The sequence below is a fragment of the Rhinolophus sinicus genome, linkage group LG07, assembly GCF_036562045.2.
Source record: "Rhinolophus sinicus isolate RSC01 linkage group LG07, ASM3656204v1, whole genome shotgun sequence".
Taxonomy (NCBI): domain Eukaryota; kingdom Metazoa; phylum Chordata; class Mammalia; order Chiroptera; family Rhinolophidae; genus Rhinolophus; species Rhinolophus sinicus.
Genome location: NC_133757.1, coordinates 84,094,724 through 84,108,051, shown reverse-complemented (window position 1 = coordinate 84,108,051; position 13,328 = coordinate 84,094,724). Strand labels below are relative to the sequence as shown.

Here is a 13,328-nt window from a genome sequence, read left to right as displayed (position 1 = left end):
TCCCTTCCGTTCCGACAGCGCAAACCGCTGCTCCACCTAGCGCACTCCCCCGTGGTGCCCTGACAATTACCACTCTCTCCCCTTCCCCGAAGCATCCATGAGCCACGACCCCCGTGCCCCCCGCCCCCACGAACATCCTGGACGTGCGACTCTCCATCGCAGACTCAAAAATCAGAAGCCACCAGCACTGTGATCAGGCACAAGTCTTAATTTAATGGGTAAAAACATTAAATTATCACACACAACTTTTTTCCATAAAGCTTAATAAATAGAATATTTTCTTTAACATTGTACAAGAGACTGGAAAACAAAATATGAACTCATGCTACCCTTTTATTCATTTGGAACTCCCCCCTCCCCCCATGCTTGAAAGCAGTGTGCACACTTGAGGTCTCTCTCTGGGTACAGCCAGCCAAAGTCGCCAGGTTCCAGGAGCCCTGGAAGCGATGACCTCACTCTGGGGCTGAAGCTTTAAACGCTCTGCCCTTGGGACTCATCTGCAGCCCCAGCAGTATGGGGCTTGAAGGAAACTGAACCGTTTAGGTGGCTGTTGACTGCTGGAGCCCTTCTCTGCCCAACACACCAAAAGGGGTGAGAAAAACAAATGAGAAATGCCCCGTAAACACACACCCCCCAGAAATCAACACCAATAAGCCACAAACTGGTGCCCCGCCACCTTTGGCAGTGGGCAGGAGGAGCAAGAAGAGAAAGTGTTTCTTTCCTCCTTTACTGACAAAACCCAGCTGGGTCCTGTTGCTGGAGTGGGTGGCCCCAGGTCACAGCGGTGCCACCGTGTGCCCTTGCAGTATGTCCATGAGATCCTGAGCCCCTCTTCTCCGTGCCAGCTCAAGGGGTGTGAGCCCCCTTGCATCCCTATGATGGAGATCAGACTCAGCAGCTAGGAAGCTGACCACAGCTCTGTGGCCCTCTAGCACTGCCAGATGGATAGGGAGCGCCCCAGTGTCATCAGGTGCATTGACATCAGCACCATGCTCTACCAAAACCTTCAGGGTGTCGAGGAATCCAGTGCGGGCTGCATCATGGGCTGGAGTGGTGCCAGAGGCGTCCTGGACATTGGGGCTGGCACCTTGCTTCAGGAGCTCCAGGGCGATGGTGGGGCTGCCAAACATCATGACCTGTGCGAGGGCAGAGTGTAGGGGGTCCTTAAGGGAGGAGTTCCAGGAAAAGGAGTCACTGGAGAGAGGGGTCATTCAGAAATAGGGAACAGCAGAGAAGAGGTCCTCTGGAGAATGAGGAAAGCCCAGGGAACACAAGTCCTTGAGGGCAGCCGTTTGAGACCCCAGAGAACAAGGTCTCTTAAGGAATAGGGACCCCCAAGAAACTGGTGACTCCCCTAAAGATAAGACATGCCCCTGGGAATAGCCCCTATAGGAACTTTTAAGGAACCTTAGAACCTCCCCCAAGGAACCAGAGAACCCCCCCTCAGAGAAGGGAAATTACCAGGAAATATAAACCCCCCCTCCAGGAAATTGGCCTCATAGAATGAGAACCGTTTCCCCAAAGAACTTCACAGCCCCCTCAAGGGAAAGGAGATGCCCAGGGAATCTGAAACCCCTTCTCAAAGGAATAGCCCCTCCCATATAATCAGAATGCATCCCTGAGCACCTGACCCCACAAGAAAGGGGGTTCCCTTATAAAATGACTCGCACGGAATGGGGACTACCATGCAATCTGTAACTGTTCCTCCATTGGAACCTCACATAATATACCAGAAATCTGAAAAAACCCAGGGATGGAGATTCCTGTCACCCCCGCCCCGCAAAGAAACTGGATACCTCTCAGATAATCCCTTCTTCCATCGATGGAATCCCCCCCATAGAAGCCCAAAGAAACCAGAGCCGTCCCATGAAACCGGGATCCAAAGAAGTTGAACCCTCACTCATGGAATAAGAACCTCCCCAGGGAAACCGAATCCCCGGCGCCCAGAGAACAAGGAATACTCCAGAGATGGAAAAACTTCCCCTCCCCCATCCTAACACCATCCACCACCCACCTACGAAAGGGGACCTCAGGGAGCAACGTCAGCCCAGAGATGGAGACTGGATCCCAATTAGCCACCACTGGGACCAGATTATGGGATCCCAGTTCTCGCTGCCGGTCGGCCCGGCCTCACCTGTAGTGCCGTCTTGCCGAAGCGGTTCAGAACGTCGGGATGCACTAGCTCGCGGTGCAGAAGGCGGCGCACCTCCTGCACGTCGCCCCGAGCCGCGGCCCCGCTCAGCAGGTCGCCGGCGCGGACCTCCTCCAGCAGCATATCGACACTGGCGGCCTGCGAAGCCCCCCGCCCCACCCAAACGCGTTCAGTACCGGGCAAACCACGGATGCCGGTCCGAACAACCCTCTGGCGGCGCGCCCGGCCTGAGCCAGGGTCCTGGCCCGGCTTGCCAGTCGGAGGCTCCGGTGCGACCCCGGCCCTCCAGGCGGGCTCCTCCCCTCTGTCAGCCGGTGGGTCGCGAGGGGCTGGGAGCTGGGCCCAACCCTCCGCCGCCCGCAGGGCCCAACCCGGCGCCCGCCCCTTTGGGGCTGGGTCTCCCCCCAACTCACCCTCCCTCTTCCTCGACGGGCGGAGTCTCTTCTGAACCAGTGCGGCGGATGCGGCCGCCAAGCCGACCGCTGGGAGGAGGAGCCAGCGTGCTCGAGGCCCCGCCCCCTAACGCCACGGATTTGTTTTCTTACGAACTCGCTACATAGTAGCCCAGCCGCGTTGCCCGGGGCGCGACCTTGCGGCGCCCCGCCCACACATCCAGTGTAGCCAATGGCGACTCGTCACCGAGGACGTTTTACGCTTCGGTGTGGGCGGTGCCGCTCCTGATTGGCCGAGAGGCGGCGACCGGTGGACCGCCGGCAATGGCGGGGTTTTCGGTTTTTCAAACTCGGCTGGCGGGCGGGAAAGAAGGCCGGTTTAACTGACCCAGGGGAGAAAGGTCAGGGGTATGGTAGCGCGGGCTGCTCCAGGACCTCTGCACCTCCGAGGGAAAGGGAGGCAGGACTGGGGCCGCCCAGTCCAGGGTTCCACCATTCACTCGGTGATAAGCATTTATTCGCCCTTACGAGGCGCGGAGCGTTTTTTCGTCCACCCACCGTGTGCAGGAACCGTTACCGGCGCTGGGGAGCGCACATTCAAGCACCTAAATAATTTAACATACCATTAAACACCGTGAAGAAAATAAAACGGGAAAATGAGAGTGGGTGAAAGAAGGGATCATGTTCTGGCTCAGGCTGAGCTAGCCCTGGCACAGCAAGTGCAAAGGCGAGCAGGACAGTTCATGCTGCAACTGCCACGTGGTTGAGCCTGGGAGGTGGTTCTTACAGAGGCATTCATTCGAACATTTACTGAACACCTACTGTGTACTAGACGCCTAACTGTTAAGCGAGCCGGGCAGCACCTGCTCTGAGGCCTCTACGTTTAGGGCGAAAGAAGACAACAACTAAGTCCTTTCAGAGTGGTAAACGCTAAGGAGCTGATAAAACGGGGTAAGTGATAGTCTCTTGGGAAAGGAAGGCCATTGAAAATAGTTTAGGGAGGGCCACCCTGAGTTGGTGACATTGATTTGATACCTGAAGGTACGGGAAGGAGCCATGTGGATATCTAAGGAAAAGCATGCCAGGTGGAGGGTACTACAAATGCAAAGGCCCTGGTGTGTCCAGGAAGAGCGACGTAAAGAGAAGGTGGTGGGAGGGGGACTGCAGATCAGGCTTGTGGGCTGCAGTGAGGACTTGACTTTTAACAAGATGAGAACTATGCAAGGGTGTGAGCAGAGGAGCAGGGATCTGACTTAGAAGTCACAGCGCCCTCTGGCGGCTATGAGGGGAACTGACCGTGGTGGGGGAGGGAAGTCCGGAGCCACGGGCCCGGAGGTGAAGGCAGCTGGGCGAGCCCAGATGACCTATCACCAGGGCTGAGGAATAGATTTGTTGTTCACTCCCATCCCAGTAATTCAGTCCCTAGCATCCCCAGTCCCCGGCCAAGAAACATATACACAGTGGCTAAATTCATCTTTTTAATGCCATTCTAAAACGTAGAGGAGTGGGCTCAGCAGCTGTGAAGGAGAAAAGGCTCCAATACCCCCTAAGGCAGGTTACTGGCAAGAAGGCACTTTTGAGGGGGCCTTCAAGCCCCTCCTCTCTTTCTTCATATAAAAGTGGAAGTGGGGAGTCCGAAGGTAGAAGGAGGTAGGGAGACCATCCCTTCCAGCCTATGGGTAGAGGACAAGGCCGGGAGGAGGCCAGGTGCTGGGAGCAGGAAGCAAGAAACTGCTAAGTCAACCAGGGCCTGCTCACATACACCCTCCCCACATCCCCTCCCTCCCTTCCTCTAAAGTGTGCAGTCAAGGACTAAGGGGAGGGAGGCCCATGTTCAAGCCCCCACTTCTTCATCCTTCTAGCTGGTGCGAAGCTGGTAATCTGCAAGGAAACAATGGGCAGGGCCTGATTCAGAACTGGAGAAAGGGAACAGAGGGACTGTCCCCGCCCTTCCCCATCCCCAGTGCCCATGAGCAACCAACCCTGTGAGGATGTAACAAAATTAAGGATGGTGTCAAATAGAGGGACTGTAACCACAGCAACAAGCCTATTTCTAGGCAGCAAATGGGAGTGTTATGTGTTCAGCCCCTTATCCAAAACCGGGAACTGGCAACTGCCCCCATTTTTAAAACGGGCAAACTGAGGCCCAGGGTGGTATGGTGACAAAGATGGGGTAGGCCTGAGACCAGGCCTGTTGAGTTTTGGAGCTCTCCAAGCGACAATATATCAAAGCCCCACGACCATCCCTTTCTTCTTGACCCTGTCGTCCCAGGGAGCTGGGCTGTCTTACCACCACTCTGGGTGATGTAGCGGACCCAGGGCAGGGCCTGATAACCACTTTTCTCGATAATCTTCATGTATCGGACCTGGAAGGGAAGGAAAGGAGGTGGCCAAGGCTTGGGGTAGAGGGCTGGCTGGGGCCAGGGGAATATATGTGACACAACTTGAGAGAATGAGATGGCACAGGCTGGGAATAATGATGTGACATGGCTTGGGGCAAAGATGTGGCATGAGCAGAGGGAGTGGGGGTAAGGAAGGTGGTCCAGGACAGTGGGAAAGAGATGGCATAGTGTAAGGAAATGGACACGGCAATTTTGGGAGGACAGGGTGGCACAGGCCAAGGGAATGGTGAACAGCTTGAGGGTGGGAAAGGGACCCAAGTGAATGAGCTAGTGGGGAAGAAGGTGGCACGAAGTAATAAGTGGAAAGAGAGGAGACCCAGGCCAGGGAGCAGCAGTGACCTGAGAGACAAGAGATGGGAGAGAGGAGAACCCACAGAAGTCAAGGAGAAGAGCCACCCTGCCCGCTTCTCTCACCTGAATCCCAGAGACGGTGAAATAGGGGATCTCAAACTTGACCCCAATGGGGGGCCGGCCCTCCTCTTCTTCCTTCTCCACACTGGGGAGGCCAAAGTGGGCGCGCATCAGGTACTCCTTGCCCCCCTGAAGGCACATGGGGGTATCAAACACACCGAGGGGCGCCTATAAGCCCCAGACCATCCTCACAGCAGCCTCTGGAGGACATTCAGTCTCAGGCCATTTAACAGACAAGAAAGTAAAGGGTCCTGGCCAGGATTCACAGCCAAAACTTCTGACTCTAAAGCCTGGTTGGGAGGGTGCTTCTAATGACCATCTCGCATTTTTTAGGCCCTGATGAACACCCACCCTCTCCCCAGATTCCAGGGTCAGGCCAAATACTCCAGCAACCCAAGGATGTGGGTAGCATGATCCTGCCTATTTCACAGATGGGCAAACTGAGGCTCCATAATGGGAAGAGGAATTTCCAAGGCCATCCAGCTCAGAGAGGCAAGAGTAGGAATCTGAATGAAGGGCTGGTTTCCTCCAGAGCTGAGTAGGGGGAGCTTAACCACCAGACTGGCCTGGTGTCAAGCTTTATTATCCCCCCCAAAGACAACCATGTGCATGCAGATGTGGCTTTCCCATTGGCTCTCTGCCTGGCCCTCAAGCAGTCGGGGCAGATGCCCCCAGATCCCCACCCTTCCCCAGTGCTCACCGGGAAAGACTTTATACTCCAAATCACAATATTCTTCTCAGGCATGTACTTGGCACTGCCCACGCTGGTCTTGAAGCGCGGGGAGTCAGCATCACTGGGGACCGGCACAGATATCTCCACGCTGTTGGCCACCGACTGCTTCTTAAACTGCCCTTTGGCCTGTTGGGGAGAGAGCATGCGGCACGAAGAATTTGCTCATAGATTCTGCAACTATTCACCAAACCCTTTCCATGTGAGGTCTTATCAAGAGCCTCTACATCCCTGAAGTGGGACCACTGTCCTGCCCACTTTACAGATGAGGAAAACAGAGGCACAGAAAAGTTAAGGCAGTTGCCTGGAGACACACAGCCAAGTGGCAAAGCTTGTCCACACTCACGAGACTCCAGAGACCCTGCCCTTGGTGCCTTCCATTTGTAAAGTGTCACACACCTTTGCCTGGCTCAAAATGACACCTCTCAGCCTGTCACAGAAGAGTTTTCATTTAAGAGCTGGCATTTATGGAGCCCCTGCCATGTGCCAACCACTTAGCCCTCTCACTGATTCTTTAAAGTAGGATCCATTCCTAATGTCCATTTTCCAGACGAGGAGACTGAGGCACAGAAAGAACACTTTGCTCAAATCACATAGCAGGTAACTAGTACAGTAGGGATTCAAATTAAGTCTGCATCCTCAGCCATCACATGCACTCCTTACAAATAAATGAAGTTACACTATATATCTAGAGCTGTGTGACATACTACATATACCGGGGGTGCCAAAAAAATGTATACAAGTGGACACTTTGGTCAACGTTGCTCAAGCAGTAGTTCACCATAATCAGAAGTGTCTGGATGCTGATGGTAACCACTTTGAGCAGCTCTTGTAATTGCAGAAGTCAAACGTGACTTGTATTCATCTCTTATTGTCGGTATATATTGAGTATTACAATTTTAATAGTTTTTTCCTTTCTTAAAATGTGTATACATTTTTTTGGCAGCCTCTATATTTTAGTGTTTTGTGATACAGGACAAGCTTTTAATACAAGGATTCTAAGTGTTCCATGTGTGGTAGCTAGGATTATGATTACTGCTATTATTTATTCATTTGAGGAGGGATATTTGAGAAGTGGGAACAGGGGCAGAGAACATGGAAGTAAATGGGGGGCAGTCTTCCTGAAATGCACTAGCTTTGATAGCCCCTTCCCCTTTCCTGCATGTAGAGATGGGGATATTGGGGAGCATCAAGACCCTTCCTGGTGACCATCCGCTCTGCAACCCAGCTCCTGAGACCCCAAGATCGGGGAATAAAGTCAAATCTAACAACACAGACTCTTGAGCCAGGTGAACCCAAGTTCTTAGATGAGTGACATCTTAGTCCCCCGGACCTCAGTTTCCTCATTAGTAAAAGAGGGCTAAACTATAAGCTCTGGAGAAGCCCTTGCTTGGGGCACCAGGAGACACGCACAGAGCTGTTTATGGCAATGCAGACTGGAATAGCCAAGAACTGAAACAACCCAGAGAAGGGACATAGAAGAGTCCCATGGTAGAATATTCTACAGCTATAGAAGTGTCTGCACTACGCTATGACTCCCAGAATTCATCTTAAAAATCAAAGTTACATGAAGAAAGCAAGTCATATATAAAACATACAGCCTGAATCCACAGCTATGAGGATCAGAAACTGGCAAAACAAAATATTGGTGGTTACACATGTGGGTGGCAAAATTATAAAGATAAGCAAATAACTTACATAAAATTCAAGATCGTGACTACCTCTGGGCAAGAGGGGAGCAGGAATTGGGGGAGGGGTACGTAGGGGTTCAGAGGCTCTGGTCAAGTACATTTGAATAAGCTGGGTAATTCATCATTATTTAAATCATATAAATACACTATGTTTTTAAGAAAGTAAATATGTAAGTAAAACATATCAGACAGTGATAAGTAATAGAATTAAAAAAATAGAGCAAAGAAAGGAGGTGGGGAATGCTAGGGGGATCCAATTCTAAATAGGGAAATCAGGGAAGGCCTCTTTGAGGTGACATTTAAGCAAAGAACTTGAGATGAGAAAAGGAGTCATGAGGATACCTAGGTGGGTGGGGGGCAGAGTGATCCAGGGATAGGGAATAGCCAGTGCAAAGGCCAGGGGGTGGGATGGAGGGAAAGGTGCCTGGCATGTTTGAGAACCAGCCAGGAGACCAGTGTGGCTGGAAGGAAGTGAGAAACCAGGAGGGAGGTGGGAAATGAAGTTAGATCAGTGACGGGGTAGGAGGGACAGATAAAGCACTGTGAGTAATTGTTCCCCCGGCCTACCTTGACCATGATCTCCACACGGCTGTGGGAGAACTTCTCAATGACAGACTCAATCCAGATCAGCGGTTTGACCTGCAGACAGAGGAAGGGGGAGTTCTGGGAGGCTCTGGGGTAAACTCTTGCTCCCTGCCAGAGGACTTGACCCTGCCTCACCTGGGTGCTGAGGCGATAGGACATAAGCTCAAAGTCGCCATCAGGTGGGATGAAAGAGATGGTGCGATCATTGTCGAAACGAGAGAGTCGTACACACTGGTGAAATTTCACATCCTCCAGTTCCACAGACTTGTTCTTGCTCCCTGAAACTCGGAGCCAAGCATGCAGGGTGACCCCGGGGCCCAGGGAAGGGTTCCTACCTCTACTTTCATCGCCCACTGCTACAATCACCCCCATTTTATAGATGAGGAAACTGAGGCCCAGAGTGGCTGAGTAACTTGCCCAGTTACCCAGTTGGCCAGGGGCAGAGCTGGGATCTGAATCCAGCGAATATTTTAAATACGATGCTATCCTGTCTCCTAGGATAGACTTGAATGTCAGCCAAGTGGGCCAGGATTTATCTTTTTCTTCACTGCTCTCTGTCATTGCCCCTGGCACTCAATAATGAAGCCGTGTTTGCTCAATGAACCAGCAGCTGCACTGCTGGCCACGACCAGCAGAGGGCACATGAAAGCTTATTTCAGACGGGGCTGCAATTCTCTGGGTCCCCAGATACAGAGGGGGTCTCTGGCTCCTCCATGAGCCCCTCTCCAGACACTTACGGCCAGTGAGCTCGAAGAGCACGCGGTCATTGAGGCCGAGCCGCAGCTCTGGCATTCCGGACAGAAACACCTTGAGCTTGATGGTGCCCACAATCTCACTCAGCAGGACGCTGCCATTGGCATTGACCTGAGGATGCACGCACGGTGGGGGCAATTGGCAGAGGGTCCCCTATCCTGCCCCCAGGCCGTGGTAGGGGTGGGGTGAAAGTTTTGGGGCTCACCAGCAGGTTGACAGACTCTATGACGTCAATGAAGACTTCATTCTTCTTATACTTGATGCCCTCAGAGCGCCAGGACACAGCATTGGTGACGGTGGGTGGCACCCGCGACTTACCTGTCTCCAGCTTGTTGCCCTGCTGTGTGATGTACCTAGCAGGAGGCAGGGGACATGAGCAGGTGGACCCAGTGACACTCCCCTGGCCCTCCCTGACTTCCTCCCACCTGTGAGCTGCCCTGTGGCTGCCCATATGGCCCACTCACTCCTGCAGAATCTTGCTGTCGGTGGTCTGGGGGAAGCCGAAGTCCATGAGCTCATCCAGCAGCTCATAGACGATGACAAAGTTGTCCCGGATGCTCTCCTCCTCTAGCTCCTTGAAGTATTCAGAGAATACCTGGGGGTGCAGGGAGCAGACACCCACAGAGGTGCAGCTGATGTAGGGCTGGGTCCCCACTCATCCAGCCATCCAGCCAACAAGCAATTATTGAGTGCCTACTGTATATCAATGCCTGGATATTAATGGTGAAGAAAACCCACAGGGTCCCTGTCCTCATGGAAAAGTCTAGTGGGAAAAATGGACTGGTAACAGGAGTAATATCATCCAACATGTTGGGTACAATAATGAGGAAAACACAAGGAAAGTAGGAGCCCAGACGTGGGAGGTCCAGGAAAACTTCCCAGAGGAGGAAATGGAAGGGCTCAGAACCACTGTTGATTTTTGGGGGCCATGGATCCCTGCATATTTGACATCTGATGACGTTCACAGACCCACCTCAGAATAAGATTTGTAAATGCATAAAACAAAACAGAATGGCAAAGGAAACCTGTTATACAGAAATATGACTAAGTTCATGAACTACAGGCCCGTGGTGGTTTGGGAACCCCAAGTTAAGAGACCCTGGGAATTAGTCGGCATAAGCATAGCAGAAACCTGTCAATCATCAAGATTTGAACCACCCTCCAATCCTCATTCTGCTTCAATCTCACTGACCTTTCTATTCCTACCCCAGGACCTTTGTATAAGCCATTCCATCTGCCTGGGACACTCTTCCCCCAGCTTGCCTCACAGAGGGCTGCTTGTCAACCAGCTCAAATATCACCTCCTCAATCAGGCCCCCTCCCCTGAGTGTCACGCTATGGTGAGACTAACACCCCAGTCACTGATTTAATATTCTCCTGTTTGACCTCCTTTATGTCTCCTCAGGACAGACAGGGAAATGCATAGCTGTGTCTTCTCTTTGTCTGACAGAGAAAAGACAAACCAATAAATATTTCTTGTTAAAAAGTATTGACTATGTACTTTCTCAGTCATTGAGAATGGCACATAGTAAGCATTCAATAAATCATATGATTTTATAACATTAGTGATAAAGCTAACAACACCAAACCTTTATTGAGCACTTATTGTATACTGAGCACTGTTTTAGGCATGTTAGAGGTATGAATTTGATTAATTTGTACAACAACCCCGTGGCAGGACTTGTTGTAACCCCCAGTTTAGAGGCATAGAGAGAAGTGACTTGCTCAAGATCACACAGCCAGGAAGTGGAGGGAACTGGGATTGGAATCCAGTTCCCTCTGGCTCAGATATGAGCACTGACACCCTCTCAATGACCCCCTAGATCCCTGCCCTATAGAGATGATCCCATAGCAGCTAGTGACGGGGCTGTGATGGGGGCACCCCCAGGGAGGTCAGGCAAAGCTTCTTAGGAGAGATGGACCCTGAAAGAGGCAGGCAAGACAGGTGGACAGACAGACCAACAGGCCAATGGGAGGCCAGGACCTACCTCCACTGTCTTGTAGAGGAAGGAGTACACGAGTGAGGCATTGGCGTTCTTCAACGTGGTGGCCACCACTGTGGGCAGCGAGGTTAAGAAAAAGGTGCCATTTGGGAAAGGGATCAAATGGAACACGGATCCTGAACCCCCCCACCCCACCCCCACCACCTCCCCCATCTCTGCCTATCTCCACCCCACTCTTGCCTGAGCTTCCACCGATGTGCGATGCAACTGCTGTCCTCAGCCTACCCTCTCTGGGTCTAAGCTGCCACCACCCTGGGCCCCCATGGATCCCACTTGTAGCCGGATACAGTAGAGGTTGCTGTGTTTGATCCACAGGAAGTGGACCCGACCATGGCTCAGCAGCGGGGCCAAGGCGCCCTCCTCCTCCCGCTGCATGAGCAGAGGCATGAAGTGCTCTATCTCACTCATGGCCACATCGCCTTTGTAGTTGCGGCTGATCAAGGGCTAAGGGTGGGCAGAGAAGGTCCAGTCACCACTGGGATCCCAGGACCCTCCACCCAGGGGCATCAGAGTGCCTGGTTCTGACCTTACTTCCTGGCCAAGGGGCCTGAGCAAGGCTCTGCCTCTCTGCATCTCAGTTTCCTTCTCTGTGAAATGGGTACATGATAACCACAGCTAATGTGTCTAGAGTCCTCACTGAGGTCCAGGTCCTGTTCTACTAAAGACTGGATGTTTGCTTGCTGATTAAGTTCTCACCACAACCCTGTAAGGTAGACATGTACACATGGGGAAACTGAAGTAGGAACCATGTCCATAGTAACTGGGAAACTGGGAGATGGACCAGGGTGCCCTGGCTCCAGAATTCCTGCTCTTGCCCAGGACTTCATATGCACCAAACTGGTGAGGTTGGGATAAAAAAGGAAAGGAAGGATGAAACGAAGGAGAGATTATAGAAAGAAAAAAGTAAAAGAAAAAGTAAGATTATGCCAAACAGAAAGAAAAGAAAAAAGGTATGCCCATATACCTCTTTCAGCTCATACAGCTCTGTCTGGCAGGCAGTAAGCAGTCAATAATAATAGCATCTACTTGGTAAGGTTGTTTAGTCCGGTGTTTAGAACAGGGAGGGCACACGGCAGGTCCTCAAATGCCTTAGCTCTTGCTATTATTATTATCAGGAATGTTATTTTCACCACCACTGTTATTATTGCTATTGAATGACAAGCTGAAGGAGACGGTGCTCAGAAAGAGACAAGGCAGCCCCAAAGGGGAATTAGGGTCTCCCTGACCCTGCTGTTTTCCCCAAATATTAATACTGTGGATGATGATGGTGATAGAAATAATGATTTCTATCTTTGACCGTCTGATAATTTGCAGCAGTATCCTGTGCTAAGTGGTTTACACGCATCAGGTTGTATTAACTGTCATGGGGTGGGAATCTCTGTTATTCCCATTTCCAAGGAAAGGGAGACTGAGACTTAGAGAGGCGAAGCCCCTTGCCTCAGGTACGCGGCTAGAAAACAGTGGAGATGGGATTGGACCCGGGACTCCCCGGAACTCCCCGGGATTGGTGGAGGGAGTGTTCGCACGCCCCAGGGCTTTCTGGGGCCTTCCTGCCCGCTCGGAGAAGCCGACCCTGGGTCCGGGGGAGCGCAGCCTCACCTGTGCTTCCCCCACCTGCGCCCCACCCCTGCGCCCAGCCTCACCTTGCCCTTGACGTCGAGGATGAAGACAGCCGAGGCAGACATGGAAGCAGCGGGCAGATCTAGGAGGCGGGGAGGGCGGTCAGGAGACGACTGTGGCGCTGCTTCCTTCTTCCTGCGGAAGCGCCCGCGCGCAGGTGAGCGCCCAGGTGAGTCTTAAAGGGGAGGCCGCCAGGTGAGCGGCGCTGTCGGCGTACAAGAAGAACGCGGGGGCTGGAAGGGGCAGGGCTTCAGAAGGGACCGCTGCCCTGCCTCACTTTCCCATCGCACCCAGGAGTGCTGATGGGTGGAAACCCTAGACCGTCCATTCATGCATCCATGCGTCCATCCATCCATCCATTCATCCATGCGTCCATCCTTCCACCCATCCATCCATTTATCTTATTCCTCCTCTGTCTTTTCCACACGCATGTCAGCCCCAATAGGACAGGGACTTTGTCCTGTTCCTGTCTGTGTCTCCAATGCCCAGCACTGGGTGCTCAATAATATTTGTCCAAATCATTCATACTTTCATTCATACCATAAAAATTTATGAATTATTCTTTCACTCAGATATTCACTCACTAGTA

At 52.2% G+C, this 13,328-nt stretch overlaps 2 protein-coding genes across 4 annotated transcripts; both read right to left on the bottom strand.

Annotated features, from left to right (window-relative positions):
* Positions 1–193: 193 nt before the first annotated feature.
* CDKN2D (cyclin dependent kinase inhibitor 2D) lies at positions 194–2,756 on the bottom strand. 2 transcript variants are annotated; one of them, XM_019744979.2, is made up of 3 exons: positions 2,566–2,756; positions 2,135–2,290; positions 194–1,136 (listed from the first exon to the last, which is right to left on the bottom strand). In XM_019744979.2, the coding sequence occupies exons 2-3, from the start codon at positions 2,273–2,275 to the stop codon at positions 777–779; spliced, it is 501 nt and encodes a 166-aa protein (XP_019600538.1). In that variant the 5' UTR covers positions 2,276–2,290; positions 2,566–2,756; the 3' UTR covers positions 194–776. The 2 variants fall into 2 exon arrangements, with proteins under 2 accessions (XP_019600538.1, XP_019600537.1); XM_019744978.2 differs by lacking the exon at positions 2,566–2,756 and having other exon boundaries at positions 2,135–2,517.
* A 1,253-nt stretch (positions 2,757–4,009) lies between these two features.
* Positions 4,010–12,903, bottom strand: AP1M2 (adaptor related protein complex 1 subunit mu 2). 2 transcript variants are annotated; one of them, XM_019744954.2, is made up of 12 exons: positions 12,763–12,903; positions 11,407–11,563; positions 11,105–11,172; positions 9,581–9,711; positions 9,322–9,469; positions 9,101–9,227; positions 8,499–8,641; positions 8,346–8,417; positions 6,058–6,216; positions 5,361–5,486; positions 4,835–4,910; positions 4,010–4,425 (listed from the first exon to the last, which is right to left on the bottom strand). In XM_019744954.2, the coding sequence occupies exons 1-12, from the start codon at positions 12,802–12,804 to the stop codon at positions 4,403–4,405; spliced, it is 1,272 nt and encodes a 423-aa protein (XP_019600513.1). In that variant the 5' UTR covers positions 12,805–12,903; the 3' UTR covers positions 4,010–4,402. The 2 variants fall into 2 exon arrangements, with proteins under 2 accessions (XP_019600513.1, XP_019600512.1); XM_019744953.2 differs by having other exon boundaries at positions 4,262–4,425; positions 8,499–8,647.
* Positions 12,904–13,328: the final 425 nt, after the last annotated feature.

Coding starts and splice junctions, on each gene's coding strand:
- AP1M2 (XM_019744953.2), bottom strand. CDS start 12,804: ATGTCTGCCTCGGCTGTCTTCATCCTCGACGTCAAGGGCAAG. Junction 9,228..9,321: donor TAGAGTCTGTCAACCTGCTG/GTGAGCCCCAAA, acceptor GTGCATCCTCAG/GTCAATGCCAATGGCAGCGT. Junction 6,217..8,345: donor GTGTGGAGATCATGGTCAAG/GTAGGCCGGGGG, acceptor TCTCCCCAACAG/GCCAAAGGGCAGTTTAAGAA.
- CDKN2D (XM_019744979.2), bottom strand. CDS start 2,275: ATGCTGCTGGAGGAGGTCCGCGCCGGCGACCTGCTGAGCGGGGCCGCG. Junction 1,137..2,134: donor TCGGCAAGACGGCACTACAG/GTGAGGCCGGGC, acceptor GCCCTCGCACAG/GTCATGATGTTTGGCAGCCC.